The sequence below is a fragment of the Botrytis byssoidea genome, assembly GCF_014898295.1.
Source record: "Botrytis byssoidea strain MUCL 94 chromosome Unknown BBYS_014, whole genome shotgun sequence".
Classification (NCBI taxonomy): Eukaryota; Fungi; Ascomycota; class Leotiomycetes; order Helotiales; family Sclerotiniaceae; genus Botrytis; species Botrytis byssoidea.
The window spans coordinates 760,774-786,741 of NW_024065855.1; the positions used below are offsets into that span (position 1 = coordinate 760,774).

Below are 25,968 nucleotides of genomic sequence, written 5' to 3' on the forward strand. Positions count from 1 at the left end.
CAAGGTGGTCAAACTTTTGACGATGAATAACTCTGAACCTTTCTACCTTCCTTCACCCATTCCCTCCGTATTCCTTTCGCATTCCTTTCCTATTTAAAAACACTGTATTGGCTAGTCAAACTTTTGACCCAACTTCCTTATCGTTTTGATCCATCTTCTCCATAATCCGTTTATGTTCTCAGGATATCACATGCGCAGGTCGACGTGGTAAGCATGGACAATCTACAACTCCGAACTGCCTTGACGCAGTTATACACTCGTATAACAATCAAGGATACAGCGAGATGGATGAGATCCGTTGTCCACCTCAAATCTCATTGATCCAGGACGGTGACATTGCCCTCGGCGGAAGAATCACCATGACTTTCGAGATCCTGAATCACGTGTTTGGTATCCAAATCTACGAGATACATTTTGATGCATGGCTCGAGAACAAGGCCCAATTATGTAATCACCTAAGGGCTTGTGTACTAAAATCGTATTCCGTTTGTTTCTATTCGTTGCAAACCTCTCGGTTACGGAACTATTTCGCCCCTTCATCTTCATTCATGTTTAATTCACCTCTTCCCATCTTCTTATTTTCACCTGGTCTTCAGCAGTCCCCATACGTCACCATTTATCGCATCGTCATTCGAACATCAAACATGAAGATGAAGACCAATAACAATTACCCAAGGAATATGGAAATCTCTGAGTCGTTCCGTATGCCGATCATACCACCATACTCACCCAATAGCTCCAACTAAGCCTGCTTCTGTTTAGCTTTGCGAGAGACATATGCTCTAAAAATGGGCCTCGGTATCATTTGTTGAGATTGAGAGCATGTCTTAACAGTAAATGCAAATATCACATCATTTTCCTCTTTCCTTTCAAATGTTTCATGCATTCTAAATAGTGAGCCTCGGTGTCTATATATCTTTGATCTATTTCCTGCATTCACTTCAAATAGTTTCTCGTCTTCCGATTTTATATCTTCCAGTTTCTTCATCTCAATTTCGTGTTTTTCTGATACCGCCACTGTATCTTTTACCGAGCTTTACTTTCAAAATAGTATCAACATCTATTGTGTATACCTCCCTACTGTAAATCTTTACAACAAAATAAATAAGCATAATGGGTTCTGTCCAAAGATCCGGGAATTGTGATTACGACATTGTTATCGTTGGTGCTGGCTTATCAGGAATTAATGCTGCATAGTAAGGCCTAATTCTTGGACATTAATTTCTTATCCATATTACTCTATTTAGCGATTCAGGAGGTACATGGGTACAAAATTCTCAAATCAGATAACTAACATTCTGCAGTCGTATCCAAACAGAACTTCCAGGCCTGACCTACACTATACTCGAGAATCGCGGAGCAATTGGTGGAACGTGGGATCTATTTCGATATCCTGGCATCAGATCCGATTCAGATTTACATACATTTGGATTCCCATGGCGACCATGGATGAGCTCCCAGTCAATCGCTGACGGTGAATCAATCCGCAATTATTTCAGGGAATCTGCCGAGGAATATGGCATTGATAAGAAGATACAATTTCACCATAATGTTACGTCGGCAGACTGGTCAACGGAACAACAGCAATGGTCATTAGCAGTCAATGCCGGTGGAAGAAAGAGTACTATAAAAGGACGATGGATCATTTGGAGTACAGGTTACTATGACTACAGCGAGCCATTGAAAGTCGAAATAGCTGGACTAGACAACTTTAAGGGCAAGAGGATACATCCTCAATTCTGGCCCCAAGATCTCGATTACACCGACAAGAAAATAGTCGTCATTGGAAGTGGTGCTACAGCAATTACACTGATACCAAATCTGGCAGACAAGGCATCCCAAATAACAATGTTACAACGAAGCCCTTCATGGATACTAGGAGTTCCCGCAACAGATGGCACTGGAAGTTCCATGCGCAAATATCTTCCAAGTTGGATGGCTAGCCAATTGATACGTTGGAAATTTCTCGTACTCCCACTACTATTCTTTCACTTCTGTCGCCAGTTTCCCAGCACCGCTTGCAAAATCCTTCGAGCAAGGACCAAGAAGGAAATTCCATCAGCCATGCCCATCGATCCTAATTTCAGCCCCAAATACAATCCTTGGGAACAACGTCTATGCATCTGTCCAGACAGCGATTTTTTCAAATGTCTTCACTCGGGAAAAGCCTCTGTCGTAACTGATACCATTAAAACCGTCACATCATCTGGTATTGAACTCGAATCAGGGAAAAGCCTCGATGCCGATATAATCATCACAGCCACCGGACTTAAGATGCAACTCGCTGGTGGCGCAAAAGTGAGCATCGACGGCGTCCCTTACGACTATTCTACCAAGTACATGTGGAAAGGCATGATGCTTCAAGACATGCCTAACGCAGTAACTGTGATCGGGTATACAAATGCCTCATGGACATTAGGAGCTGATACTACCGCGGGAGTATTGGTTCGATTGCTTAAACACATGCGAGACAACAATATTGTATCAGCCGTACCGAAAGTTCATGGCGATAAAATGGTCTCTCAACCCATGGTGAATTTGAGTAGTACGTACGTGGAGAAAGCAAAGGGATATTTACCCATGGCGGGCGATAGGGGTCCGTGGAAACAGAGACAGAATTATCTTGTTGATTATTGGGTTGCGCAGTATGGAAATCTGACGGAGGAACTGGAGTTTACTAACGCTGGGGGTGCAGGGTTTGATAAGAACCAATGATTGTAATGTTTGTGCGAATTACATGGGAGATGCGACTGTTAAATGAGAGTTTGGATGTAGATTTGCTTTTGATTTTGTTACAATATGTGTGGTTCATGTAAGCATTACTTCAAGAACAACGTTCTTCATCACGTTAAAGTATGAGTATCCAATACAGTTTTATGCAGCTTTACATGTTTCTGATGAAAAATTGTTCCTGCGAATATCAATTTCTGTATTTTCAAATTTCTACATCCCCATAGTTTCAACAATTGTTCATAAAATTCAAAGATTTGAATCATAGTCAGTAGTTACTGAATATGAACTAAAAATGCTTCCTAAAGCTATCTCAAAGGACATATCCAATTTGTAAGATATTTGGTATCCCTATCATCGAAAATCGTACCGCAGTAGCGTTTTCTCTTTCTCCCTATCTCAAATTCGTATGTGGTCTTACATATAACTTTTCTGGGTTCAATCTAACATGCTCCGTAGAGCTCAAGTAAGTACACGAAGCCGTATCTGCATACATTAACCAAGAGTAGTCCAGCCCGAAGCCTACAAGTTCAACAGCGATGAACGATTCTCCCACCCCTACAATCCCCATCATGATTGTATGAAATGAAATGAAGACGCGAGCTGCTCAAGACAGGTCGAGAGGCTTATGGAATATGATGGGTTTGCTGATATTAGATGTAAGATTTGAGATTTGTTGCATAGCAGCGATGTGGTTTTCTATCGGAAGAGTGGCTGGGTGATTGATATGAGATGGAGGGGTTCGGGAATGGGGGGGAAGCTTGCTTGCTTGCCGGTAGAGTAGAGGAGGATTGATTGATTGGTTTGGGGATGTACTGTATAGTGGAATGGGTAGTTGGAAAGGAGGAGGAGGAGAGGGGAGGGTGGTTTTGCGATGGCGTATCTTCCTCCCGCTGGATTGGGTTGTATGGTGTATGGTGTATCTGTATCTGTATCTGTATCTGTATCTGTATCTGTATCTCTATTCTGTATTCTGTGGGTAGACAACGAAGGCGTGGACTATGTACACACTGCACTGTACGGTGGGAAGGGGAAATTACTCGCACAAGCGCTGCGATTGATTGTGTTGGATGAAAGCATTCCGTGTTAGAGTGCAAATGTGGGATTGCGAGAGCGCAGTGGAGGGGATGGAGAATGTATGGAGCAGGGAGATATGGGGGAGGGGGGAGGTGGAAGTGAGGCTTTGGGGATGGATGGGAGGTGGAAGAGGAAAATGGGGAGAGTAAAAATTAGCAGGATGTATAATCATGAGATGGGAAAAGATACAGATACAGATACAGATATCGTATGAGGCATGTTGATGTTGATGTTGATATATATTATTGAGCTACTTGTTTATTCATATATCTCTTTAATTACTCATTCATTCAATTATTCATCTATTCATTGCTATAATCGATCATCGAAACATACCTAGATACGAAGCCGGTTGATGAGTGAAATGGAATCTTCACTCTCCACTCTTCACTCTTCGTCTTAATAGAGCAATATAAGACTTTAGTTAATTAGATATTAGAAGAAGGGAAAATTTACCTACCTTCATTATGCATCATCAATTATCAATTATCTATCAGCTCAGTTTTTGAAGTTTGGAGATTGGAGATTGAAATACCACGACCCGCATGGCTAAGTCACTACTTCCTTCACAGGACAGCGAATTGACTACTTTCCAACAAATATATATATATATATATCATCAGTTTGAATTACATCTAACTAGGTACCTATTAATATCTCACCCTTTAAAAAATGAACAAACCACTATCAAAAGATTCCACATTCGCCACTCATTCCTCATCAACATAATATAAATTCATCAATCCCCCAGTCTTCACATCTACCAGTCCAGTCTCAAGTTCTTACGTGCCAATCAATTGAAAAAATCTATCTACAATTCATCAATCCTCCCCAAAACCCACTGCAAATGTCTATAACTACTCCTGGGCTGAAATTGCGGCTGCATATGCCCACTGAGAAAAGTCTCCGCCCACATCAACCCGCGTTCAAAATGCTGCACTCCCATCGTTCCCTGCGGTTCATCCACCGGTCCAAACCCCTCATCAATAAACGAATTCCCATACTGCAAATCCGGCAACGTAATTACAATCGGCTTCTCCGGTTTCTCTTGAAACCCCAGTTTTCCTCCCCACGTCATATTTTGAATTGCGAGAAGTGTGCCATAGGTGAGGATTTCGTAATCAAGATTTCCATTAGCAATGAGAACACGATTGGTGGCTTCGATGACGCGGGGGAGAACGGATTGAATAGGATCTGCACTGAGATCACCTTCTTGCTCGGGTCCTCCTTCGCCATCGTCTCCTCCGATGAATACGGGGCCGGAACATTCGCTCCAGTCGATTTCCATGGGTGCATGCATGGCTTTTTTCACATCTGTGCGGTTGAAATAGATTTGATCGAATCCTGGATATAGATACTGTAAGTCCGTTGGATAACCTAGTGGATCGGATGGAAGAGGACATTGAGTAACGATTTCGTAAACATTGAAACAGGGGTTTGGTCCGTATGCTGCATTGTAGATCGATCCCCAGAGATCACATGCTAGATCAGTCTCATTGTTGTAGTCGAAGTATTTAGGGGGTTGAACACCTGATGGTGGAAAAGTTAAATATTGCGATATGAAATCCGAATAGCCACATGATTCATGAAGCGCTTCTAAATGAGCTACAAAACTTGCGTTGAGACCGAATATGTTATTATTCTGGAGAAGGAATGGAACGGCTGGTGCTTCTTGTTGGGCATATACATAGGAGCCAATGACGGGGTCATAGGCTAAAGCTCCTATTTGATGTTAGTGATAGAATCACTTGCAATTCGATGACTGGAAAATTCTTACCAGACACATCAAAATACTTCGTATCATTTCTCTCCAACATAGCCAATGATATATACGGGACATATCTCCCTGCATAACTTTCTCCTGTAACATATATCTTGAAATTCTTAATCCCAAACGTCTTTTGGAAATTCAAGAAAAAGTTGACAAAATCCTCTGCGATATCTTCTTCAGTTGTAGCAGTCACTTCACCAATCGAGAATCCTGTCCCAACTGGTTGTTCAACCCTTTTCACTGTTAGTCATAGGTTCCTCTCAGATGGATACAGTAAGAGCAGTATTTGTACACACCAAAGAACATTCGTAAGGTTAACCCAAGAATATGGATTAATCTGCGGAGTATACATTCCCCAACTCCAAATAAACCGTCCATTTTCTTGGAAGAAGGCTTCTAAAGAACTGCAGCCTATTTTGAAAATCAGCTTCTTCCTTACACTTTTCCATCCCAAATATCAAAGTAAGCTACAAGTACAACTCACCAGGTCCTCCATTCAACCAAATGGTAACTTCGTCAACCGGTTCTCCAACCGTTGGTTCAAAGACAAAATAAAGCCCTCTTGATTTGTTCTTCATATCAATTGGCATTAAACCCGCATACATTTCTCCGATATCAAAAGGAATATCGGGAAGAGATTTAACTCTATATTCTAAGCAATGTCATTCGTTAGCTCTGAATCTCACCACACAGCACCATGTAACATTCCCTCCTCCCCTCTCCCAATTCCTCCATCCCTCTCCAAATATCTCAAAACTCCCCAGCTAAACTTACCCTCCGTATGTTTATTCAGGAATCTAAACCCCTCCGTCCCATTACCATACCCATGCCCATTCCCAGGATGATTCCTCTTCCTATTCCCCTCCACTCTATCTTTCAAATCCGGATGATACCCCTTCGCATGCGAGAAATCCGAAAAGCGACCTGCTAGAATTGTCGTTGCGAAAAACCAAAGGAAAACGACTATTTGTCTAATATTCAACAACATCTTGCTCGTTTCCTAAACAGAAATTCTTCGCGGTGTTGCCGTCTCGATTCGGGGCAGTGAGTGATTTGAGAGTTGCACTTCGGGGAGATCAATTTCTTTCCTTAATTACCACCTAGGTAATCAGAGTATGAAACTCTAGAATAAAAGAGAATCACACAATCGCAATTTCAATTGCAAAAACAAGAGACAGCAATCGTGAATAGTACCAAGTAAAAGCAACGAAGAAAGAAAGGGCAGAAAGGAAAGAAGAAGTAACACAGCTCTTTCTTCCCTCACATGACATAACAAGACGATTTGTCCAACAGACAACCCCGACTCCGGATGTATCTGGATAGATAGATAAGTACCTAGTAGTTCATGCATTGCATTGCATATAACCCCAGTACATCCCTATCGAATATGCAATCTATCGTCATCGTCATCAGTTCCCTTCCTTCCTCTCAGCTCAGCTCCAGTAGGAAACCTCCTTCTCCTTTCTTCCATAACATACTAGGTGCGTAAATCAAACCTTCAAAATGATTCTCAATTCCAGAGCTCCAAATCTCAAAGTTCAGATCTCTAACCTTATTGAATTTATTTATTTTTTCTGCCTTATCATGAACACCAATTACAAACCCCAGGCATCCCAAAGTATCTCAACTCCGACTCAATCTTCACAATTAGACATAGTGACAAAGTTATCAGCTAGATTGGTTACCTGCGAGTCTACGATTACAACTAGATAGCTGTATATAAATTTTCCTCCGGGGTAATGCTACCCCGTCTCACAGCATGATACCATGACATCACGATATAAAACATAAGATATAATGTAAGATACTCGTAAGATACCTACCTACCTACCTACCCACATATCTATCATACGTAAGCATATCATAGGTGGATGTATTATTTTCTAATGATACGATATCTAAGGTTATCTAAGGTTATCCGGTATCTATGCAACCACGTACGTACCGACCACGTACCTACCTACCCAGTGCCCAATACCCATTAGGGAAGAGGATGGTATCTTTACCCGATCGGATCTGGTCTGGTCCGTTCGGGTTCGGTTCGGTTAGATATCTAATTACATGTTATGTTATACTTTGTGTACCGATACCTATACTCGTATATTAGGTGTCTGATCATGAAAAAGCAACATGATGAATTATAATGGGAAGAGACCATGCTTTTTAACAATTATCATTTACGTTACTATTGCAATTATTCGTTTCTGCGTAAGTTATATACAAATCCTCCAAAGGCTTTTGAACCTTTTCATCTCTAGCTCCTCAACCCATCATCAACTGATCCACTTTGTCGGGAACGAGTTCAATAGCTCAAGACGAGTTTCTTCAATTTCTCAAAGTTTGGTGTTCCCAATCCTGTAACTGGATCCCATCCCTTTGTCGCATTCCAACTCGCGTATGGAATAACTGCTCCTCCAGGTACTGGCGTGCCAGTCTGTCCATTGACACCATTGCATCCAATAGCAGCTCCTCCGGTGATATCGTTAAGAGCTCCTTTGCCGAGAAGATAAAGGAGAGGATTAACAAATCCTAAAGCTGGTTTTCCTGCTTTGAATCGTGCGTCGTTAAGAAGACCGAGAATACCAGCAACGACAGGAGCAGCGGCGGAGGTTCCACCTGAAGGAGAAAGTTTGCCATCGTAAACAACTTGGTAACTAGTTTCAGGTTAGTGAGTGTTTATTAATCTTTAATAGGGCGTGAGAACATACTCAGGAGTCAAACTATGAGCCGAAATATCAGGGAAACCTCTTCCTGAGAAATTAGTGTAGCTCTCATAGTATTCCTTGGTGCTTGGACTAATGTGTTTGCTCAAGTATTCATCAACAGCAGCTACTTGGTACCAAGCAGTAGGGAAGTAGTTTGAGAAACCTCCTGAACCATCATCCCAAGCAACTTCGGGAGCTACAGCTTGAGTACCTCCTACAGATGTAATGTATGGGCATGTACCAGGGAATTGAGGTTGGAAGTATGGAGTGTTGAGACCATCGTTTGCAACGCAACCGGCTCCTACTCCTGTGTCTCCTGAGGATTCAAGGACGGAGATACCACGGAGACCCATGATACCGATCAAGTTGCAAACTCGTACAGCGTAGGCATATGGAACTGTCTGAATGATGGGTTAGCAAATGAAGCATCTGATGAAGGACAAAGAGAATCGGAGAAAACGTACATCTTCAATATCACCATAAGAGTTTGAGATGACTTGTGGTAAAGCAGAGTTTGGTTGAGACAACAAGTACTCATAGTATGGCAAATATGGCTCATTGGAATTGTTGGCCGGAAGTGGAAAGTCAATGTTAGGGATGAATGGTGGGGAGCCACCAGTGATGAATTCTTGAACAGGCAAAGGATGAGCAACACCAATGATGTTTTGAACATCAAGGTTTGCTTCACCACTTGAAGCAGTAGCTTCATTTTGATCGTTGGTAGCTCCATTGATGAGAGTAACTGTGAAGTTTTGTTCTGGGATACCAAAGTAACTCTCATATTGGAAGAGATCGGCATAGAGAGCTGATTCGTTGAGGAAACTACCGAATCCGATTCTGCTACCGGATGAAACTGAGGGGGTATAATTTCCAATGTTGTATAATTCCTTGATGCACTTAGGAGTAATGGATGTTGAGCAAGAAGCATCAACTGTTACTTTCGAAGGTGAAGTAGTTCTCTTTGTGACCTTAGTTGGCGCATTCGCGACTGTCTTTCCGAAGTAAGTTGTTGGAGAGATGAGCTCGATGTGTTCGGCAACGTCATCCGGGACGGAGTATTGAGTAGTTCGAACTTTCGTTACGCCATTACTTGTATAGCTTTTGAATGACGCATTAAGCATTGAATTGGCCTTTTCAATTGTGGTGGCGAAGGAAATGGTCGATCCATCGCTCACTATATTTCGAGCACCAGCGCTTGTCAACCATGAAGTAACCGCGCTGCTTGCATCCGCAGAAGGGGCAAACAAAGCATTGGCCTCATCGATATCGAGATGATTTCCATACTCTGCGTTTCCTGGTGTGGAAACGGCAAGAAGTTTGGCTTCCAATTGATCGAGATTCTGCATAGCGAGACCAACTGTGAGGGTGATGGCTGCAGTTGAATCTGTTTCCGAAGCAGCAGTCCACCCGCTAGGTGCTGCAGCCAATTTCTCCATGACGGCACCATATGCTGGGAGAGCTTGGGAAAGCAAACCCGCACAAATGGCGGTTTTGGGATACATCATGATTGAAGGAGCTTGATGATATCAATTGACGGGCAATCGATTGAATCCTCAAAAATGAATAGGGAGAAACGGTGAGGAAAGGAAGGAGGAAAGAAGCGGTGGCTAGAGAAGGAGGTGAACAGTCAGCAGAACAACCAACATGACGGTAAGGAAATGTAGCTCTTTATTAACACTTTCCCCAACCTCTGTCAATTTTATTTTGCCATCAACACCTCGGATCACACAACATCGAATTTCCCCTTGTACCTGGCAACCCTCATGTATGTCGCCCGCACAATTATGGTACTTGCAGATGAAGATCTTGTCTGAGCGAATGATCGTTCACAATGATATTGACATGCCCCGCCATGGCAAGCCGATGTGATACGAAAGAGTATCATCCGAGCCATGTAATAAGGTACACCAGGGTAGCTTTGAAGCTTTATAACATATGCGGCAGGTGCATCTGCCAAGGACCACCAAAAGCTTAATCATCGGTACTCCATTGCGGTGAGCACCTTCCCATTCAGGATTAGATCCAATGTAGTCAACCTCTCAACGACTTTTGATGATTTGCAATTGACCTATCAACTTCCTCAATGAGTAAGACAATTTCCGTAACTCCGCAATAGCTCTTCCCCGCTTTTTGGATGGTTACCTCGTTACGATGATGGTTATGGTCATGATCCATGGTCAATGGCCGTTTATCTGCAGGATTCCGGATTCAAGCTTTTGGTCAATAACGACGATGAGCAGGTACACCGTAAACGAGGTAGAGTACCTCGTAGCTGAATAATAAGATGAGATGAGAGTACCTGGAATAATGTGCCTTTTCATCGTACCAGGGCCGCTTGATTATGATTCTTCAATAACCTTATCTGGACAAATCTTGTTATTTTTTTGATTGTGCGAGCACACTCGAGTATGTAATTCAATCGTGCTGATGGAATAGAAGGAACTCAATTCAATTCGATTCAATTCAGTCCCATCTTCTTATCTCGGAGTCTCTGCGTTGTAGATCACGATTAATTGATTCTGTTATCTTTCGCTCGTATCGTCGATTACGGTATCCATGCCATGCTTGCTGTCGCACGGTCTTAAATTCTCGTTATGACTAGAGAGCTTGGAGAAGGGAGGTGAACTTAGTTAAGTGAAGTAAAGTGAAGGGAAGGGATGTCGAAAGAGCTTTTCTGTACATTGTAATGGGAAGACATGGATGGAAATGAGATATGCTAACACCAATAGTAATGAGAGGAAATGATTAAGAAGGATCTAGCAAAGTTTTCACTCAGATCATAATGTTGCTTGCGATACTGAGGATATTTGATATGTATCTTACGATGTGATATGATATGAGCAAAATGATCACGTGTCGTCTCAAAATCGTAGAGGAGATCTGCATAAAAATGGAGTAATAGGAAGACTGATAGATGTTCATCTCATTAAAAGGGATGGGATGATATTATGCCATATAGTCATGTAAAATGTAGGTTAAGTAAAAGGTAAGGTTATATATGACAGATAGGTAGGTATCATGATCCAAAAGCCTCGAGACACGATATAATAGCACAATTGAAAATTCAAGATTCAAGATTCAAAGTGGAAAAACAAATATTGATATTAATTCAAGATAATAAGAAACCTCCATCAACTCCAGGAACAAGAACAAAAAGACCTAATCTTTTTTTTTTTTTTTTCTTTTTTTCTTTTCTTTTTTCTCTTATTAACCGATATCCCTACTACGTGCACGACCCTACTATATGCACACTTTTTTTATATCAAAACAAAAATCAATTTAAAATTTAAAAATCATTATAATAATATAAAATTTAATTCAATAATTAACTAATATTATCAATTTAGATTTATAAGGATTTCGAATTATTAAATAAAGAATTGATTGAATAATTAAATAAAGAGAATATAAAATCTTGATATATAATTTCTTAATAAATAATATATTAGAATCTATTTATAAAATTATAATAAATTTTTATAGATTTTTTGATATCAATAATATTATACAAAAATCAAAAAAATCAAAAAAATCAAAAGAATTAAATTTAATATAGATTATTAGATTTTTTTTTTTTAATTATTTATAATATTTTTAAAAAAGTTAAAAAATTTTTTAAAATTGAATTTAAATTTTATATTTTAATATTAAAGATTTAAAAAAATAGTTTTTTAAAAAAGGAATTATATTAAATATTAAAAGATATAAAGTTTTGATTAATAAAAGAAAATTATTAAAAAATATCTTTTATTTTTGAAATTTTATTTTTAAAATTATTTTAATCTTAACTCTATTATATATAATAAGATTCTAATTATAGAAAAATCCTTTTAAATAAATTCTTTAAAAAGAAGTTTTCTTTAATTCAAAAAGAGTATTAATTCATTTTTAAAAAAATTATTTTAAATAAAAATTGATTAATATTAATTAATATTTAATTTTCAAAATTTAAATTCTTTATTAAATCAAAATCTAATTAATATAGTTTCATTCTTTAATAATTGATTAAAAACCATATAACAAAAAAGTTTAAAATTGAAATTTCTTAAAAAAATTAATGAATACTTATATTATATTTATTATTAAATTAAATCAAATTCTTAATAAGTTTTTATAAATCTTTATTTAAATATAATATTAATAAATTATAGATTTTAATATATTTATATTTTTTTAAAGATTATTGTTATTATATAACTTAAAAATAGAATAAAATATTATAAATTCATTATTCTATTAATAATCAATTATTAAAATATTTTTTATAAAATATATTAGAATTTAATATTAATATAATTTCAAATTTTCGATAAAAAACTTTAGTTTTTTTCAAATATCTTATATTATAATATATAGAATTTCATAATTTCATTAAAAAAAACTTATATTTTTAATTATATTATAAAATATATTAATAAATAAATAATTTTTTTTATAAAAGTTGATATCTTATTTATTATTATTATTATAATAATTTTTGAGATTTTTATTTTTTTTATTTCAAAATATTATATAAGTTTATTTCAATTATCTCAATTTTGAATTTCAAATTATAATATCACTTTTTCAATTTTTAATTCAATTTTCTATATAAATAATAATAGTGTGCACATAGTAGGGTCGTGCACGTAGCAGGGATATCGGTTACTTACCATTCATATACATCTCGCCCTCGATCTTCGAAGCATTCTCAATCTGTAGTTTGAGTGGCGGTTGGCATCGTCGTCTGCACAAAGACACCACCGGGTAATGTGATCAGCGTTGTTGGTATGGGTTGATAAGTCGACACTCTAGTATGATTACTGTGCGATGGATGGGTGCGGTTGGAACAGTGTGGTTCTGGGTTTGGTAGTTGGATTGCGGTGGTGAGTGTGATGAGAGTTGAGAGACTGGCTAGAGTTATGAATTTCATCTTGGATGGGTTTTGGGGGTTGGTTGCTACTTTCTCTTCGTGTCTTTATCTGTTCCAAGAAAGTAGGTTTGCGGTTGCGATGGACTCGGGGGATGAATGGATTTGGGGAAGAAGTTGGTGTTTATATATGGGATTTGAGGGGGTTGTTCTGTATGTCTGCGTAGTTACAGACAGGAAGTCAAAATTGGTATTTTCTTTGTGGTGATGGTTCTATGAATTATCAATTCCTTTTGTATTCCTTTGTATTCAGCAGTCAATAACCAACAAAGAAATGTTACTCTTGCTTATCGGTTTGAGGGAATTCGATTGTCCTTGAGGATTCATGAGATTTCACGAACATCAAGTTCATGTTTAGTCGAGTAAGTCAAAGAACTACCTAGTACTTCTGAAAATTACAAGGTCAATTTTCCATCTCTTTCACCAATCCGGATATCGAAGATTTTGGGAGACTTCCAGCCTTAAGATTAAACTGTTTTGCTCGAGCCCAAGAAGTCTGACTTCATTTACTACCTACCTAGCATATAACATCATTCGTCGAGAGCATTCGGTTCAAAGGTTGCTAGGTACTATATACAATATAGATAATTACTTAGTATTCCCACTGATCATGACTACTCTCCTTGTATATCGACAGACCAGAAGTCCCCAAGGGATGAATTCTGGGAAACTTGTATAATTGGTGAAACGATAGACAATCAAAGCAATGTGATTGTTCGAGAAAGACAAAGACTGGAAGATTCAACGAAAGAACATCTAGTAAGTAGGAAGGGAACACAGAAGCAAAGGGAAGATAAATTATACAAATACATGCGACACGTGACCCTCAGTCACAATCACGCGTATTGGGTTTGACGAGACCAAGCACCCAACGATCTGCCAAGGCATAGATAAACTCAAATCCGTTTGCCAAACACAGCCCCGTTCCTTGGTTTGAATGAGAAAAAAAGGGGGGAACTGAGGTAATAGTCAAGATCGATAGCTGCCGGCGCTAGACCAGAATCTCTTGAAGAAGCACGGGATCGGGACTGGATGTTGACGAAACGGATATAGATAGCGTTTCCGAAAAGGTCCCGTCTTGGATTGATTGTCAAAAGTAGGATGAAGAAAAGAATGACGTGGGTATTGAAGTTGAAGTTGGAGTTGACGTTGACGTTGATGTTGATGTTGACAATTGATGATTTGAATTTCGCTTTGAATTTGCCATGAAGTCTAGTCGTGCTTTGATTTTGCAGTTCATGAACCTTATTATTTGAAGTCATGTTGATCAACGTTTTGACATGTTCCATGCATATGCGAACGAATGCTCAATTGAAACAATGTATGGTGGTGGAGCATCTTATAATATAAGTTAATATCAATCAAGAACTCGCAGTGTACATTGAAGATTTAATATATAACCATGATGAAGATCAAGCTATCTACTAGGTACTTGTATATAAAGAATCATACATAGGTAAGTACCTAGCACATAGCCAATACCGGTATGTGATATGATATGTGATATGGATCATACTCCATACGCATAATGTTGGAGTTCGTTCGTCCTTGCATATCAAAATCCTGTTGATGTTTCCGGCTAGTCAAATAGAACGATTTGATTGGTCAACCGATGAAACTCACCCTTTTTTCCCCATTGAGTAAGCAATCGACGTCATTTCCTTGTTACAACCATTCTCAACTATGACCCAGGATTCGTATGATCGTCATGGACTAAAAGTCTATCCGTCCCACTTAACTCTCCAGATCCGCAAGAAGGCAATATCAACCATCTATCACCCCCGAAGCTTCCTGCTGGTTTCAATCAATTTATTCATTTGTTAATCTATCCATTTAAGGATTGTATTGACTATACACCTAATCCAAAGCTTCAAATCGACAGAAGCCCTTTGCCCGCAACACAACAAAGATACCCTTCGAGTAAATCAATCCAACAGCCTTCACAATGCATCGCACATATTCTATGAGACAATCGCGGGCTCCCACTGTAAGTTATACACACAAACTCGATTGGCGATGGCATATCTTTTCGCAAAATTATTGTTTACTCTTTACTGACGAGTCTTCTTTCTTCTTCACAGGCCTCACAACTTCAAAACCCCCCTCCACCACCTTCGAGTACCAAATCTGGAAAGTTCTTCGGCAGAAGCGGTCTCGGTCAGTACATTTCTTCTATGACGTTTGCGATATGTTTTACATGTTGGATGTGGGGTACTCGGAAGTTTCTGTACATAGGAAAAGGGACAGGCAAGGGAAAGGCAGAACATCGAGTTGTTCTGTACAGCCCTTCCAGACACGATTACATAATGGACATACTCTCCTAGATATATCAAAATAGGGCGTGTCTGTGTCGGGCATCATGATATCTGTCGCTATCGTGAAACTTTATTTGAATCCTCATTGCGATAGCTATGACGAACGATATCGCTGTTCTATTCAAGAGATAATTTACTGACAACTATCAATTCAGGCCATGCTATGCGACTCAAGACGCACTCTGCCCTCAACACTAGAGGGCCAGAGCTTTCCAAAAAGCTTGGTCAACTCGTGAAGATGGAGAAAAATGTCATGCGCAGTATGGAACTTGTCGGAAGAGAGAGAATGGAGGTAGCAGTAAGTCATCCTGTTCATTACATTCAAGTGCATCAATTTAACATAGCATAGCAACAACTCTCCATTTGGGGTGAGGCTTGCGATGAAGACGTATCAGATGTTACCGACAAGCTCGGTGTATTGCTCTATGAAATTGGTGAACTTGAGGACCAATACGTTGATCGTTATGACCAATATCGTGTTACCATCAAGAGCATCAGAAACATTGAGGCTTCCGTTCAACCAAGCAGAGATCGCAAGCAAAAGATCACTGATCAAATCGCTCAACTCAAATACAAGGAGCCAGAATCTCCACGAATCGTCGTCCTTGAGCAAGAACTGGTTCGTGCTGAGGCCGAATCTTTGGTCGCTGAAGCTCAACTTTCCAACATCACTCGTGAGAAGCTTAAGGCTGCTTACACCTACCAATTTGATGCTCTCCGTGAACATTGCGAAAAGGTCGCTATTATTGCTGGTTACGGAAAACATCTTTTGGAACTTGTTGATGACACCCCTGTCACGCCAGGTGAGACCCGACAAGCATATGATGGATATGAAGCTAGCAAGGCCATCATCCAAGATTGTGAGGATTCTTTGACCAACTGGGTCAACTCCAATGCGGCCGTCTCTTCCAACCTTTCTACTCGCGCTCGTACTTTGTCTCAACGTAGACGAAACAACATCCAACGTAACGCTCAAGGTCATGATCTTACAGGCCAAGATCAACCTTTGAATGATAATGAGAGTGGTCTGTGGATACCAGCTGAAGCTCACAAGGGTGGTGATGAATACGAAGATGAGGAGGAGGAAGAGGAGATTGCTCATTCTCATCAAGGTAGCATCACCAATGGTGAACTAAGAGGTCGTCAAGAAGAGCTTGCATAATGGTCGAACAGCGCTTTAATTCAGGAAAAGAATGATGCTAAATGAGAAGATTGTCTAGGTATAATCAGCTTGTGACGGTGTTAAAGGAACGGACTGAATTAGTGGCGGGTATTCCCCAGATTTCTTTAACTTTGCTTCGAAAGCTACTATTACCGCTCTGCTTGGAATGGATCGATGATTTTTTCTTTTCTCTAATGACGATAATGTTGGAATCGGAACGGGGTGGTAATTGATCATATACGATCTGAGAATACGAGTGTTGAAACCGGGCAGAGGAGGGTTTGGTGAACTGGGGAGCTAAAAAGGGTTCGAGGGGTGGGGTGGGAATACGATTTGGGCTTGGAGGCTTTTGTATCTGTAGTTTTTAATTAATGCTTCTATCATTTAAGTTGGTATTTTTGCTTTTGAGAAACTCCTAGCTATCGTATTCAAATTTGTCCTCCATGGGTATCTTGATTCATCCACAATGCTCATCTCATGATCTTCAGATCGCCACTAATTCTACCAACCAACTTTATAACCATTACCGACGGTAATTTGCAGTCCCTACCATCCATATCATCACAAAATTATTCCAATCCTTCAACGATGATGTCCCTCGGTGGTAGATTATCCCCAAATATTACCGATTTTGAGCTAGCATTCATCTCAACCTTTAAAACACCACATCTTCTCTCCTCACCGTATGGATATTAAGCTTCATATCACTCAAGTAGTTGAATTCTGGCTATGCTTGGTTGTTTGATCGTCGTCTGCTCCATATTGATACCTCTGCATCCACCTTCACCGAGCTGTAGCGATGCGATATCACATGATATGCAATGGTACTTCTGTCTTAGCCAGAAACCATTTCTGTCTCGACGGGAGCATTGCGGGAGGTGGGTGCCTTTGACCAGCGCATCTCGTTTTCGTCTAGTAGATTGGAAGAGGTAAGGTTTTGGAGTTTTAGGATTTGCGACCGCGGACTTGGCTTTCGAATTCTTCCAGTTCGATGCGTAGGATGTGGGCGCCGGGGACGACGACGAGACCGAGCCAGCGGGGGGTTATGTTCAGGAGGGGTTGGGATTGGGACTGGGATTTCGGGGCGGAGGAGGTGGGATCTTGGGGTTGTGTGGATGAGGAGGATGTGGGTGTGGGTGCGGGGGGGATGCGATATTCGTAGGTTTCGGAGAGGATTACGTTGAGGTCCTGGGGTTGTGTGGGATGGGTTAGCTTTCTCTTCTTGTTTTTCTTCTTTGATTTTTGGATATGCGTATGCGCGAGATTGAGAGGAATATTTATGCTACTGTTAAGTGTAACAAAAGAGCCGCCCGGGTAGAGAGATCTTAAAGAAAGGCAAACAAACAGAATCGGTACACTTGAATTCCCCGCGAAACATACGATGATCTGTTGTATGAACTAGTAGGGTTTTGCAGAGGAGATTGTGTAAATATGCGCGTGCTTCTTTTCTAGCTGGAGATTCGGAAATCTCTGTGGAAGGAGAGGGGGCGAGAGATGTCATGGCTGTGGGTTCGGTGGTCGATGTGGAGTGAGAAGAGAGGGAGAGGGGTGTTTAGGAGGGGAATTAACAATGGATACTAGAGAATGAGTTTGGTGGGTTTTGCGATAAGATAAGCTGGAACGATAGTCACGTGAGAGCGTGGACTATGTGCGTCATTACGCGGTTAGCGTTTGGTGAGATGAGGTGGGAAGTGAAGGCAGAAGTCGGATGTGGGATTTAAGATTTTTGAAGTTTATTATTTGAATTCGCATTGTGAGATGAGAATTGTGGAATCTTGAAACCCTCTTTATTTGATATGGGATGAATATACTACCATCACATAAGGGTGTAGCAGAGGATTCAGAGTTATTCATTCCACTTGACTTCAATTACTGTTTATTCTCACCTTTACATTAAGGTTGCCGACACGATTTTTGTGATCCGCGAAAACCACAATCCTGATATGCAATTCATCTACAGTCGTAAAGACTCAACACCTTCATCATGGGTGTCACCGGCCTCTGGACCATCGTGCAACCCTGCGCGCGTCCAACTCCTCTCCCAGCTCTCAACCGCAAACGACTCGCCGTCGACGCCTCAATCTGGATCTACCAATTTCTCAAAGCCGTGCGCGATAAAGAAGGAAATGCGCTTCGCAATTCGCATATCGTGGGTTTCTTCCGTAGGATCTGCAAACTTTTGTTTCATGGCATTAAACCAGTTTTTGTGTTTGATGGTGGCGCGCCCATATTGAAACGTCAAACGGTATTGGGGAGGAAGAGGAGGAGAGAAGGAAGGAGGGAAGATGCTGTTAGGACTGCAGGGAGGCTGTTGGGTGTACAAATGAAGAGGAGAGCGGAGGAGGAAGATAGTGAGAGAAAGAGGAGGGAAAGGGAGGGACGAAGCAGACCGGTTGAAGAAGAAGAGGTGGTGCCGGAAGAACAATTAGCATATGTGGATGAGATAGGGATGTCAGAGCAACAAGTCCAAACGACTCGAAAATTCTACAAGAAGGACGCATATCATTTACCCGAACTGACAAATGGTATAGAAGGAATGGGTAAACCGGAAGATCCGAGAATTATGTCGGCAGAGGAATTGGAAGAATATGCGAGACAGTTTCATAATGGAGAAGATGTGAATTTATATGATTTCAGCAAGATCGATTTTAATGGAGAGTTTTTCATGAGTTTACCGGCGGGGGATCGATATAATATCTTGAATGCAGCGAGGTTGAGGAGTAGATTGAGGATGGGGTTGAGTAAGGAACAATTGGAAGAGATGTTTCCGGATAGGATGGCTTTCTCGAAATTTCAGATTGAGAGGGTTAGGGAGAGAAATGAGTTGACACAAAGATTGATGAATTTGAACGGAATGAATTCGGAGGAGCAGATGTTTGGGGTTAATGGGACAAGTAGAATTGCAGGAGAGAGGGGAAGGGAGTACGTTTTGGTCAAGAATGATGGTGTTGAAGGTGGTTGGGCTTTGGGTGTGGTCTCCTTGGAGAAAGGAGTGGGGGATAGGAATAAACCGATTGATGTTGATGATTATGATCGGAAAAATAATAAGGTGGACATGGTATCTGAATCCGAGGAAGACGATTTCGAGGATGTTCCTGTCGAAGGATTGAATCGGCTACCGAAAGCCAAAGATGATGGGAGGAATATGACTTACAGTGACTTTCAAGCCAGAGAAGTTGCTGAAAGAAGGAAAGAGTACTCCAACTCGAGGAGAAAATCGAATTCAAAACCTACAAGAATGCCATCTGAAGATCCGGATTCTCTGTTCGTGGATGATGTAGTTGGACAACCCGGACCCAGCTCCTTGAATGCAACTTACGATGACGAGGATGAAAATATCAATCGCGCGATTGCTATGTCGTTACAGCAAGATCAGGATGAAGATGTAGAACTTGACGAAGAGGATCATATAAATCGAGCCATTGAACTATCACTCCAGAAAGGCTATGGTCAGGAAGAGGCAGAAGAAGTGGAAGAAGCTACATTTGAGGATGTCCCAATGCCAGAATATGAGCAAAGAGCAGTAGCAGATGCTAGACCTCTCACTAAGTCGAGTGGGAAAATGATTGCTCATATGGTTAATAATAGAGCTAACGCTGCGGTGCCGAAACGGAAAGAAGAGACTGATGAGGTGGGTAGTGATAGTGATAGCGATATGGATTTTCAATCCGCATTGAGGAAAGCAAGGTCACAAAAGGCACCGGAAAAAGTCCGTCAAGCAGCACCAATTGTTGTGAACAAAAAGAACCCTTTTGATGGACCATTGCCGTTCGAGAGTATCCAGTTCAAATCATCTTTATTCGGCAAAAAGAAACCAGAAGAATTAGCTGGAGAACCACTAGAGGAAGATGAAGAAGAACTGGCCGGTGGTTTCGAGAAAGAAGATGAAGAAGAAAAAGCGAAGCCACTACCTCCTTGGTTAATTGGCAATGACGATATCAGATCGCAAGTCCAGCAGCAGCGCAAGAAAGATCAAGAATTGAACGCGAAGGATCGCGAAAGAGCGGAAGAAGACGAGAGGATTTTTCAACGCGATCATGGAGTCATTCATGTAGACTCTGATAATGATAATGATAGTGATGTGGAAGTTTTGGATAAAGCACCCACGCCTAATATTGCCGAGAATAGTATGGATGCTTTGGCAGAAGCTGTTAAAGCTCAACCGCCGCTGTTCGATGTTCCTCAGGATAGGCAGCCACCGGCAGAATTTCGTGTAGATGATACGGCTGATTTGTTAGAGGACTCGGATGAACCGGTAGAGTGGTCGGAGAGTGATTATGGGGATGTTGCTCCTAAGTCTAATAAGGCTTCAGAATCCGTACCTCACGTTGAGGAGAGCCTAGAAGTGTCTTCTTCGAAATCAAAATCCCCGTCTCCTGTTTTCGAAGATGTGGATCTTCCTGATTTCCAAGCAACTGAACCTACACAACTATCAAATTCTGCAAAAAAAAGTCCGACTCCAGTGTTTGAAGATGTTCAAATGGCAAATGCTATATCTACTTTGCCATCCGGGCCAACTATATCCGACAAGCCACCCTTTGATGATGCATATGATCGTCAAGAAGCTGAAGCGATTCCAGATGAATTCGATTTTAGTGATCCGGAAGAAGAAGAACTAATGACTCAACTCGCTATCGAAGCAGAGGAACATGCTCGCTTTGCCAGTACCCTGAACAACAAATCCGAAAAAGAAAACCACGATTCATACGAGCAAGAACTCAAAGCATTGCGAAGTCAACAAAAGAAAGATCGTAGAGATGCAGATGAGGTGTCCCATATCATGATCACAGAATGTCAAACTCTGCTTCGTCTCTTCGGTATTCCTTACATCACCGCACCAATGGAAGCAGAAGCTCAATGTGCCGAGCTTGTCCGTCTGGGCCTTGTAGATGGCATTGTGACTGATGATTCGGATATTTTCCTTTTTGGCGGAACGAGAGTTTATAAGAATTTATTCAACTCGAATAAGCTCGTTGAGTGTTACCTCTCATCCGATCTGGAAAAAGAACTTTCTCTTTCGAGGGATCAACTCATTTCTATAGCACATTTATTAGGCTCCGATTACACGGAAGGAATTCCCGGCATTGGACCCGTCACCGCTGTTGAGATACTCTCGGAATTTCCATCTCATACCGGTCTTGAAGAATTCAAAGAATGGTGGTCCCTCGTTCAAAATCCTCTTACAACTCCTCCACTTGCAAGCGAACCAACACTCTTCCGCAAAAAGTTCCGTCGCTCACAAGCGACGAAACTCTTTCTACCCCCGGCATTCCCGAGTCAGGCGGTCACAGAAGCATATCTCAAACCGGATGTTGATAGTACGGCCGAGGCTTTCCAATGGGGAGTCCCAGATCTAGGACAATTGAGAGAATTCTTGATGACGACCGTGGGCTGGAGTCAAGAACGGGTGGATGAAATTTTAGTGCCGGTGATTAGGGATATGAATCGACGGGAAACGGAGGGCACGCAGAGCAATATTACGAGATACTTTGAGGGTGGTGTTGGGGTGGGGGGAGTGGGAGGTGGTGCGGGTGAGGGCAGGGAAAAGGGGAGCAAGAGGATGAGAGAGGCGGTCGGGAAATTAAGGGCGAAGAAGAGGGGTGGTGCTGCGAATTCGTTGAAGGATAGAGGTACCTTTGCGGATAATGCGAGGGAGTGGGCGAAGAAGAATGAATTGAGTGTTGAGGCGCAAGCGAAAAGAGACGCGAGTAAAAAGGGGACAGGGAAGGGAAAGGGGAGGAAAAGAGCGGTGGAGGAGGTGGATGGGGATGAGGGAGAGGGGGATGAAGATGCGGATGTGGATGCTGAGATGGAAGACAATGGAGCAGATGATGATCGTGATGATGACGATGAGGAGGAAGAGAAGGGAGAGGGCTTCATAGGATCTATACTCAAAGCAGTAGATTCGGAGAAGGGAACGGGAAAAGGACAAAGCAGGGGAAAGGGAAGAGGAAGGGGCAATGGGAAATCGACGGCGCAAGGGGTCAAAAGACCGAAGATCACGGAATGAATTTATATTTGTATGTATAACATTTGATTAGATGATATAGAAAGGAAGTTTGACAACCTTTCGAAAACATAAAATTTCGGACCTATAAAAACTTTGATGAAAAAGATGGATTTGAGATGGATTAATTAGCATTGTTTGCTATATCTCTTTGACATTTTCTGTCCAGTTCAAAACAATCACTAGCCAAACAGCAGAAAGCTAGCAACTAGTGTATTTCAACCCCAGATTTAATACACGCATGATCATTCATATTACTAACAACATCCCGCCTCTTGTTTCCCTCCCTCACCTATTATTAGTATCCAGCCTCCTCATCCACGCCTACCACTCCATCGTCGACGCACTGGGCGGTAAATCCTCATCCCTCGTTCCCCACGCACTTTCATTTCTCCCCAGCGTTAATTCCAAGACGCCACCCTCCAGCCAAAAATCATGCGTCACCCAATTCTTGGTCCACGGCTCGCCATTAAGCGTCGCGCTCTGGATATAGATATTCTCGTACGCGCTATCGAAATTGAAATTTTTGATCGTGGCTGTCTTGCCCGTTTGTCCGTTCTTGACGCTAACTTCGGGAAAATAGGAAGGGGTGATTAGGTAGACGTTTTGGCCTGAGACGGGCCAGAGACCCATCATGGAGAGCGTGGTGAAGGAGCCCATGGCGCCGGAATCGTCGTTTCCGGCGATGCCGGCGACCGTGGTGTTGAATTGGGAGGGGATGTAGAAGTGGGAGAAGTAGGCGGAGAGGCCGGGGCGTCCGGCATAGTGGAATTGGAAGACCGGGAGGAAGGCTTGTTCGTCGCCGATGTAGAGGAGCCCTGAGGTGTGTAGATAGGAGAGGCGGGAGGTGAAGAGGGAGGGACCGCCGAGAGTGGTGATTAAGGAGGCCATGTCTTGGGGTACGAAAAAGGTGTACATCCAGGAACTGCCTTCGTAGGTTTCGTGGCCGTTGGGGTTGAGGTAGCAGGATGTGAAGTTGTAGAGGGGAGAGCAGAGGGTGGGGTCTTGGTAACCGAATGTTCCGTTTAAATAGCGGGGTTGGAGAAATCCGGTGAAGCCAGTGTCGACGATGGAGTCGGGTGCGTCGGTGGATCCGTTGACGAAGGAGGTTTGGTCGGCTTTGTAAATGTTTTTCCAATTCTCAGCGCGTCCGAGATATTTTTCTACGTCGCCGGTGTGGCCGAGCCCCTGGGCTATTTCGGCAATGCAGAAATCGTTATAAGCGTACTCTACTGTTCGGGAGATGGAGCGGGTCATAGGTCCTACTCCGTAAGGATCGAAGTCATCGGTGGGGATGTAACCGAGATTTTTCCAGCTGGTAAGGCCACCTCGACCTTCTATGGACCAGTCTGCTGGCTCATCTATATTTTATTAATGATGTGTTGATGAAATTTAATTTGGTAAACGCACCTTCAGCATCAGATACCACTGCTTCATAACCGGTTGCCCAGTCCACATCTTGAGTGATATTCTTGATATAAGAATCTGCTAAAACAGTATCTGCATTTGAACCTCCTTGAGTAAATCCTTTACAAAGCGACATTCGACAGTCCGGAAGTTTTCCTAGTAAAGCATCAGCAAACGATTTAGTCTCAGGAGAATTTCGAGAACGTACCTTCATGACGATAAACATCAATCAAACTTCTCACCATCTGTGTCTGACTATAGGGATCCAACAAAGTCAACAACGGATGAATACTTCTGAAAGAATCCCAAATACAATAATAAGAGTCATAATAAGGTTCCTCGCTGTCCCACAATGGATTCTCCCCCGTATAATCTTGTGGTGAAATCATAGCCCTATAAGTGCCGGACCAAAAAACAGTTTGGAGCTCATCACTGACACCTGTAGCATCAACACTAATAACGGAAAGTTTTTCTCTCCACGCATCTTCAGCAGCAGTCAACACTTTCTCAAAATCAAAATCTGGTATTTCGTTCTCGGCGTTCTGGCAAGCTTTTGAGATACTGATAAACGAAACGCCTACCCGAGCAAGGATTTGGTTGTTGGCTGGTGCTTTAAATTGTGTCCAGGCTCCTGCTGGAAGAGGAGGTGAATTTATACCATCGGGGGTAACACTGAGATTCTTGGGTTCACTTCCGGCACGATTGTTTATGAAAACTCCCGTGTCTCGAATTTCTGCACCTTTGAAATCGGCACAGAAATGTAAATCATAGCTTCCAATTCCAAATGAAGGATTGAATGTTCCGGTTCCGGAAAGTCTTCCGGTATCTGGATCGACTTGGACGGAACCGTTTGAACGAGACTCCGGCAAATCTGTTAGATCTACTAAGATAAGTGGACTATAAGGTAGAGGGGCCTGCTGGGTAGAATACAAATCATTGGACGACGAATTCGAAGGAAAAGTAAATCGATACAATGCGGTATGATTTGTGACAGTTGCTTCTGTATGGATAGAAGTGTTTAATGACACGGCAAAGTATCCTGGGTGGGCCTCGGCAGTCCCATTAATTCTTCTCGATGCTCGATCGGTCTTGGTGAAGAAACAGTTATTCAAGATATCTCCAGAACAGCCTGTTTGTGGAAATAGCGGGAAATTTCCAAGTGATGGTGACTTGCGTTTTGGGTCAGCAAAGAGAAGTAATTTTCTCATGAAATTGTGTTACTCACACCACCCGTGCCGGAATCATGCATATGAGAGAATCCTGTGATATCGGAATTATCCGAGGCAAAACCTCCTTGCTTTTCATCGGGATTGTTCACATCTGCAACTGCTTTTGCCATACCTTGAAACGAATGAGCTCAAATCATCAAGGGAGGAGTCAACAAAGCTCACCGAAGGGTAAAGTCGCTCCAGGAAACACATGACCTGCCTATATGTCAGTAACAAATCTCAATACATTTCAGGAAATGAGCAGAACACACCTCCTTTCGCCGTTCCAATGAATGGATCGACATATTTAAAAACATCAAATTCATCCTCTAATTGACTTCCAACCCCGATATCTGCCACCATTACCAGACTCACGAGTAAAGCCTTCCATTGTGATAAAACCCCCATGATTAACGTTTCGATATGAAGAAAACCTCAAACCGAGAGACTCAATTCCGAACCGAAGATAGAAGTCCCCAAGTTCCTGGGGTATAGACATCTGTTTATGCAAACCCGAAGTATCCACTTATCTTGATTGTCCACGATGCCATACGACGTTACAATGCCCCCTCTTCCGTGCATCTCTTCGTGTTCACTTGGATTTACTTTGTTCTAAATGATCATCATAGTCCGCACCTGTCATAGGAATTGCCAATGTAGAATGCGGGGTAAGGTTA

General features: G+C 41.7%; 8 protein-coding genes across 8 annotated transcripts; 3 read left to right on the plus strand and 5 right to left on the minus strand.

Moving 5' to 3' along the window:
• Window positions 1–1,113: 1,113 nt before the first annotated feature.
• Window positions 1,114–2,715, plus strand: EAE97_007393 (uncharacterized protein; the record flags this gene model as incomplete). Its single annotated transcript, XM_038877908.1, has 2 exons — window positions 1,114–1,196; window positions 1,305–2,715. The coding sequence occupies 2 exons, from the start codon at window positions 1,114–1,116 to the stop codon at window positions 2,713–2,715; spliced, it is 1,494 nt and encodes a 497-aa protein (XP_038731393.1).
• Window positions 2,716–4,458: 1,743 nt separating this feature from the next.
• EAE97_007394 (uncharacterized protein) lies at window positions 4,459–6,827 on the minus strand. The gene is made up of 5 exons (XM_038877909.1): window positions 6,353–6,827; window positions 6,063–6,230; window positions 5,875–5,989; window positions 5,585–5,811; window positions 4,459–5,529 (listed from the first exon to the last, which is right to left on the minus strand). Exons 1-5 carry the CDS (start codon window positions 6,564–6,566, stop codon window positions 4,619–4,621), a joined length of 1,635 nt encoding a protein of 544 aa, XP_038731394.1. The 5' UTR covers window positions 6,567–6,827; the 3' UTR covers window positions 4,459–4,618.
• An 898-nt stretch (window positions 6,828–7,725) lies between these two features.
• On the minus strand, window positions 7,726–11,000 carry EAE97_007395 (uncharacterized protein). The gene is made up of 4 exons (XM_038877910.1): window positions 10,583–11,000; window positions 8,748–10,496; window positions 8,287–8,684; window positions 7,726–8,232 (listed from the first exon to the last, which is right to left on the minus strand). The coding sequence occupies exons 2-4, from the start codon at window positions 9,786–9,788 to the stop codon at window positions 7,881–7,883; spliced, it is 1,791 nt and encodes a 596-aa protein (XP_038731395.1). The 5' UTR covers window positions 9,789–10,496; window positions 10,583–11,000; the 3' UTR covers window positions 7,726–7,880.
• A 3,088-nt stretch (window positions 11,001–14,088) lies between these two features.
• On the minus strand, window positions 14,089–14,454 carry EAE97_007396 (uncharacterized protein; the record flags this gene model as incomplete). The annotated part of the gene is made up of 1 exon (XM_038877911.1): window positions 14,089–14,454. The coding sequence occupies one exon, from the start codon at window positions 14,452–14,454 to the stop codon at window positions 14,089–14,091; it is 366 nt and encodes a 121-aa protein (XP_038731396.1).
• A 419-nt stretch (window positions 14,455–14,873) lies between these two features.
• On the plus strand, window positions 14,874–16,930 carry EAE97_007397 (uncharacterized protein). Its single transcript, XM_038877912.1, has 4 exons — window positions 14,874–15,179; window positions 15,274–15,349; window positions 15,663–15,805; window positions 15,857–16,930. Exons 1-4 carry the CDS (start codon window positions 15,138–15,140, stop codon window positions 16,667–16,669), a joined length of 1,074 nt encoding a protein of 357 aa, XP_038731397.1. The 5' UTR covers window positions 14,874–15,137; the 3' UTR covers window positions 16,670–16,930.
• A 684-nt stretch (window positions 16,931–17,614) lies between these two features.
• EAE97_007398 (uncharacterized protein) lies at window positions 17,615–18,170 on the minus strand (the record flags this gene model as incomplete). The annotated part of the gene is made up of 2 exons (XM_038877913.1): window positions 17,615–17,857; window positions 18,015–18,170. 2 exons carry the CDS (start codon window positions 18,168–18,170, stop codon window positions 17,615–17,617), a joined length of 399 nt encoding a protein of 132 aa, XP_038731398.1.
• Window positions 18,171–18,653: 483 nt separating this feature from the next.
• On the plus strand, window positions 18,654–22,679 carry EAE97_007399 (uncharacterized protein; the record flags this gene model as incomplete). Its single annotated transcript, XM_038877914.1, has 1 exon — window positions 18,654–22,679. The coding sequence occupies one exon, from the start codon at window positions 18,654–18,656 to the stop codon at window positions 22,677–22,679; it is 4,026 nt and encodes a 1,341-aa protein (XP_038731399.1).
• A 321-nt stretch (window positions 22,680–23,000) lies between these two features.
• On the minus strand, window positions 23,001–25,699 carry EAE97_007400 (uncharacterized protein; the record flags this gene model as incomplete). The annotated part of the gene is made up of 6 exons (XM_038877915.1): window positions 23,001–24,037; window positions 24,087–24,239; window positions 24,292–25,252; window positions 25,309–25,424; window positions 25,475–25,507; window positions 25,564–25,699. The coding sequence occupies 6 exons, from the start codon at window positions 25,697–25,699 to the stop codon at window positions 23,001–23,003; spliced, it is 2,436 nt and encodes an 811-aa protein (XP_038731400.1).
• Between the last annotated feature and the right edge of the window lie 269 nt (window positions 25,700–25,968).

Excerpts from the sequence above, each read along its gene's own strand:
- EAE97_007397 (XM_038877912.1), top strand. The coding sequence starts at position 15,138 with ATGCATCGCACATATTCTATGAGACAATCGCGGGCTCCCACT. Across the intron at positions 15,350-15,662 it reads CTTCGGCAGAAGCGGTCTCG|GCCATGCTATGCGACTCAAG; the intron begins GTCAGTACATTT and ends CTATCAATTCAG. Across the intron at positions 15,806-15,856 it reads GAGAGAGAATGGAGGTAGCA|CAACAACTCTCCATTTGGGG; the intron begins GTAAGTCATCCT and ends AACATAGCATAG.
- EAE97_007395 (XM_038877910.1), bottom strand. The coding sequence starts at position 9,788 with ATGATGTATCCCAAAACCGCCATTTGTGCGGGTTTGCTTTCCCAAGCT. Across the intron at positions 8,685-8,747 it reads CTTATGGTGATATTGAAGAT|ACAGTTCCATATGCCTACGC; the intron begins GTACGTTTTCTC and ends CCCATCATTCAG. Across the intron at positions 8,233-8,286 it reads GCTCATAGTTTGACTCCTGA|TTACCAAGTTGTTTACGATG; the intron begins GTATGTTCTCAC and ends ACCTGAAACTAG.
- EAE97_007394 (XM_038877909.1), bottom strand. The coding sequence starts at position 6,566 with ATGTTGTTGAATATTAGACAAATAGTCGTTTTCCTTTGGTTTTTCGCA. Across the intron at positions 5,812-5,874 it reads AACCTTACGAATGTTCTTTG|GGTTGAACAACCAGTTGGGA; the intron begins GTGTGTACAAAT and ends AACAGTGAAAAG. Across the intron at positions 5,530-5,584 it reads GAAGTATTTTGATGTGTCTG|GAGCTTTAGCCTATGACCCC; the intron begins GTAAGAATTTTC and ends AACATCAAATAG.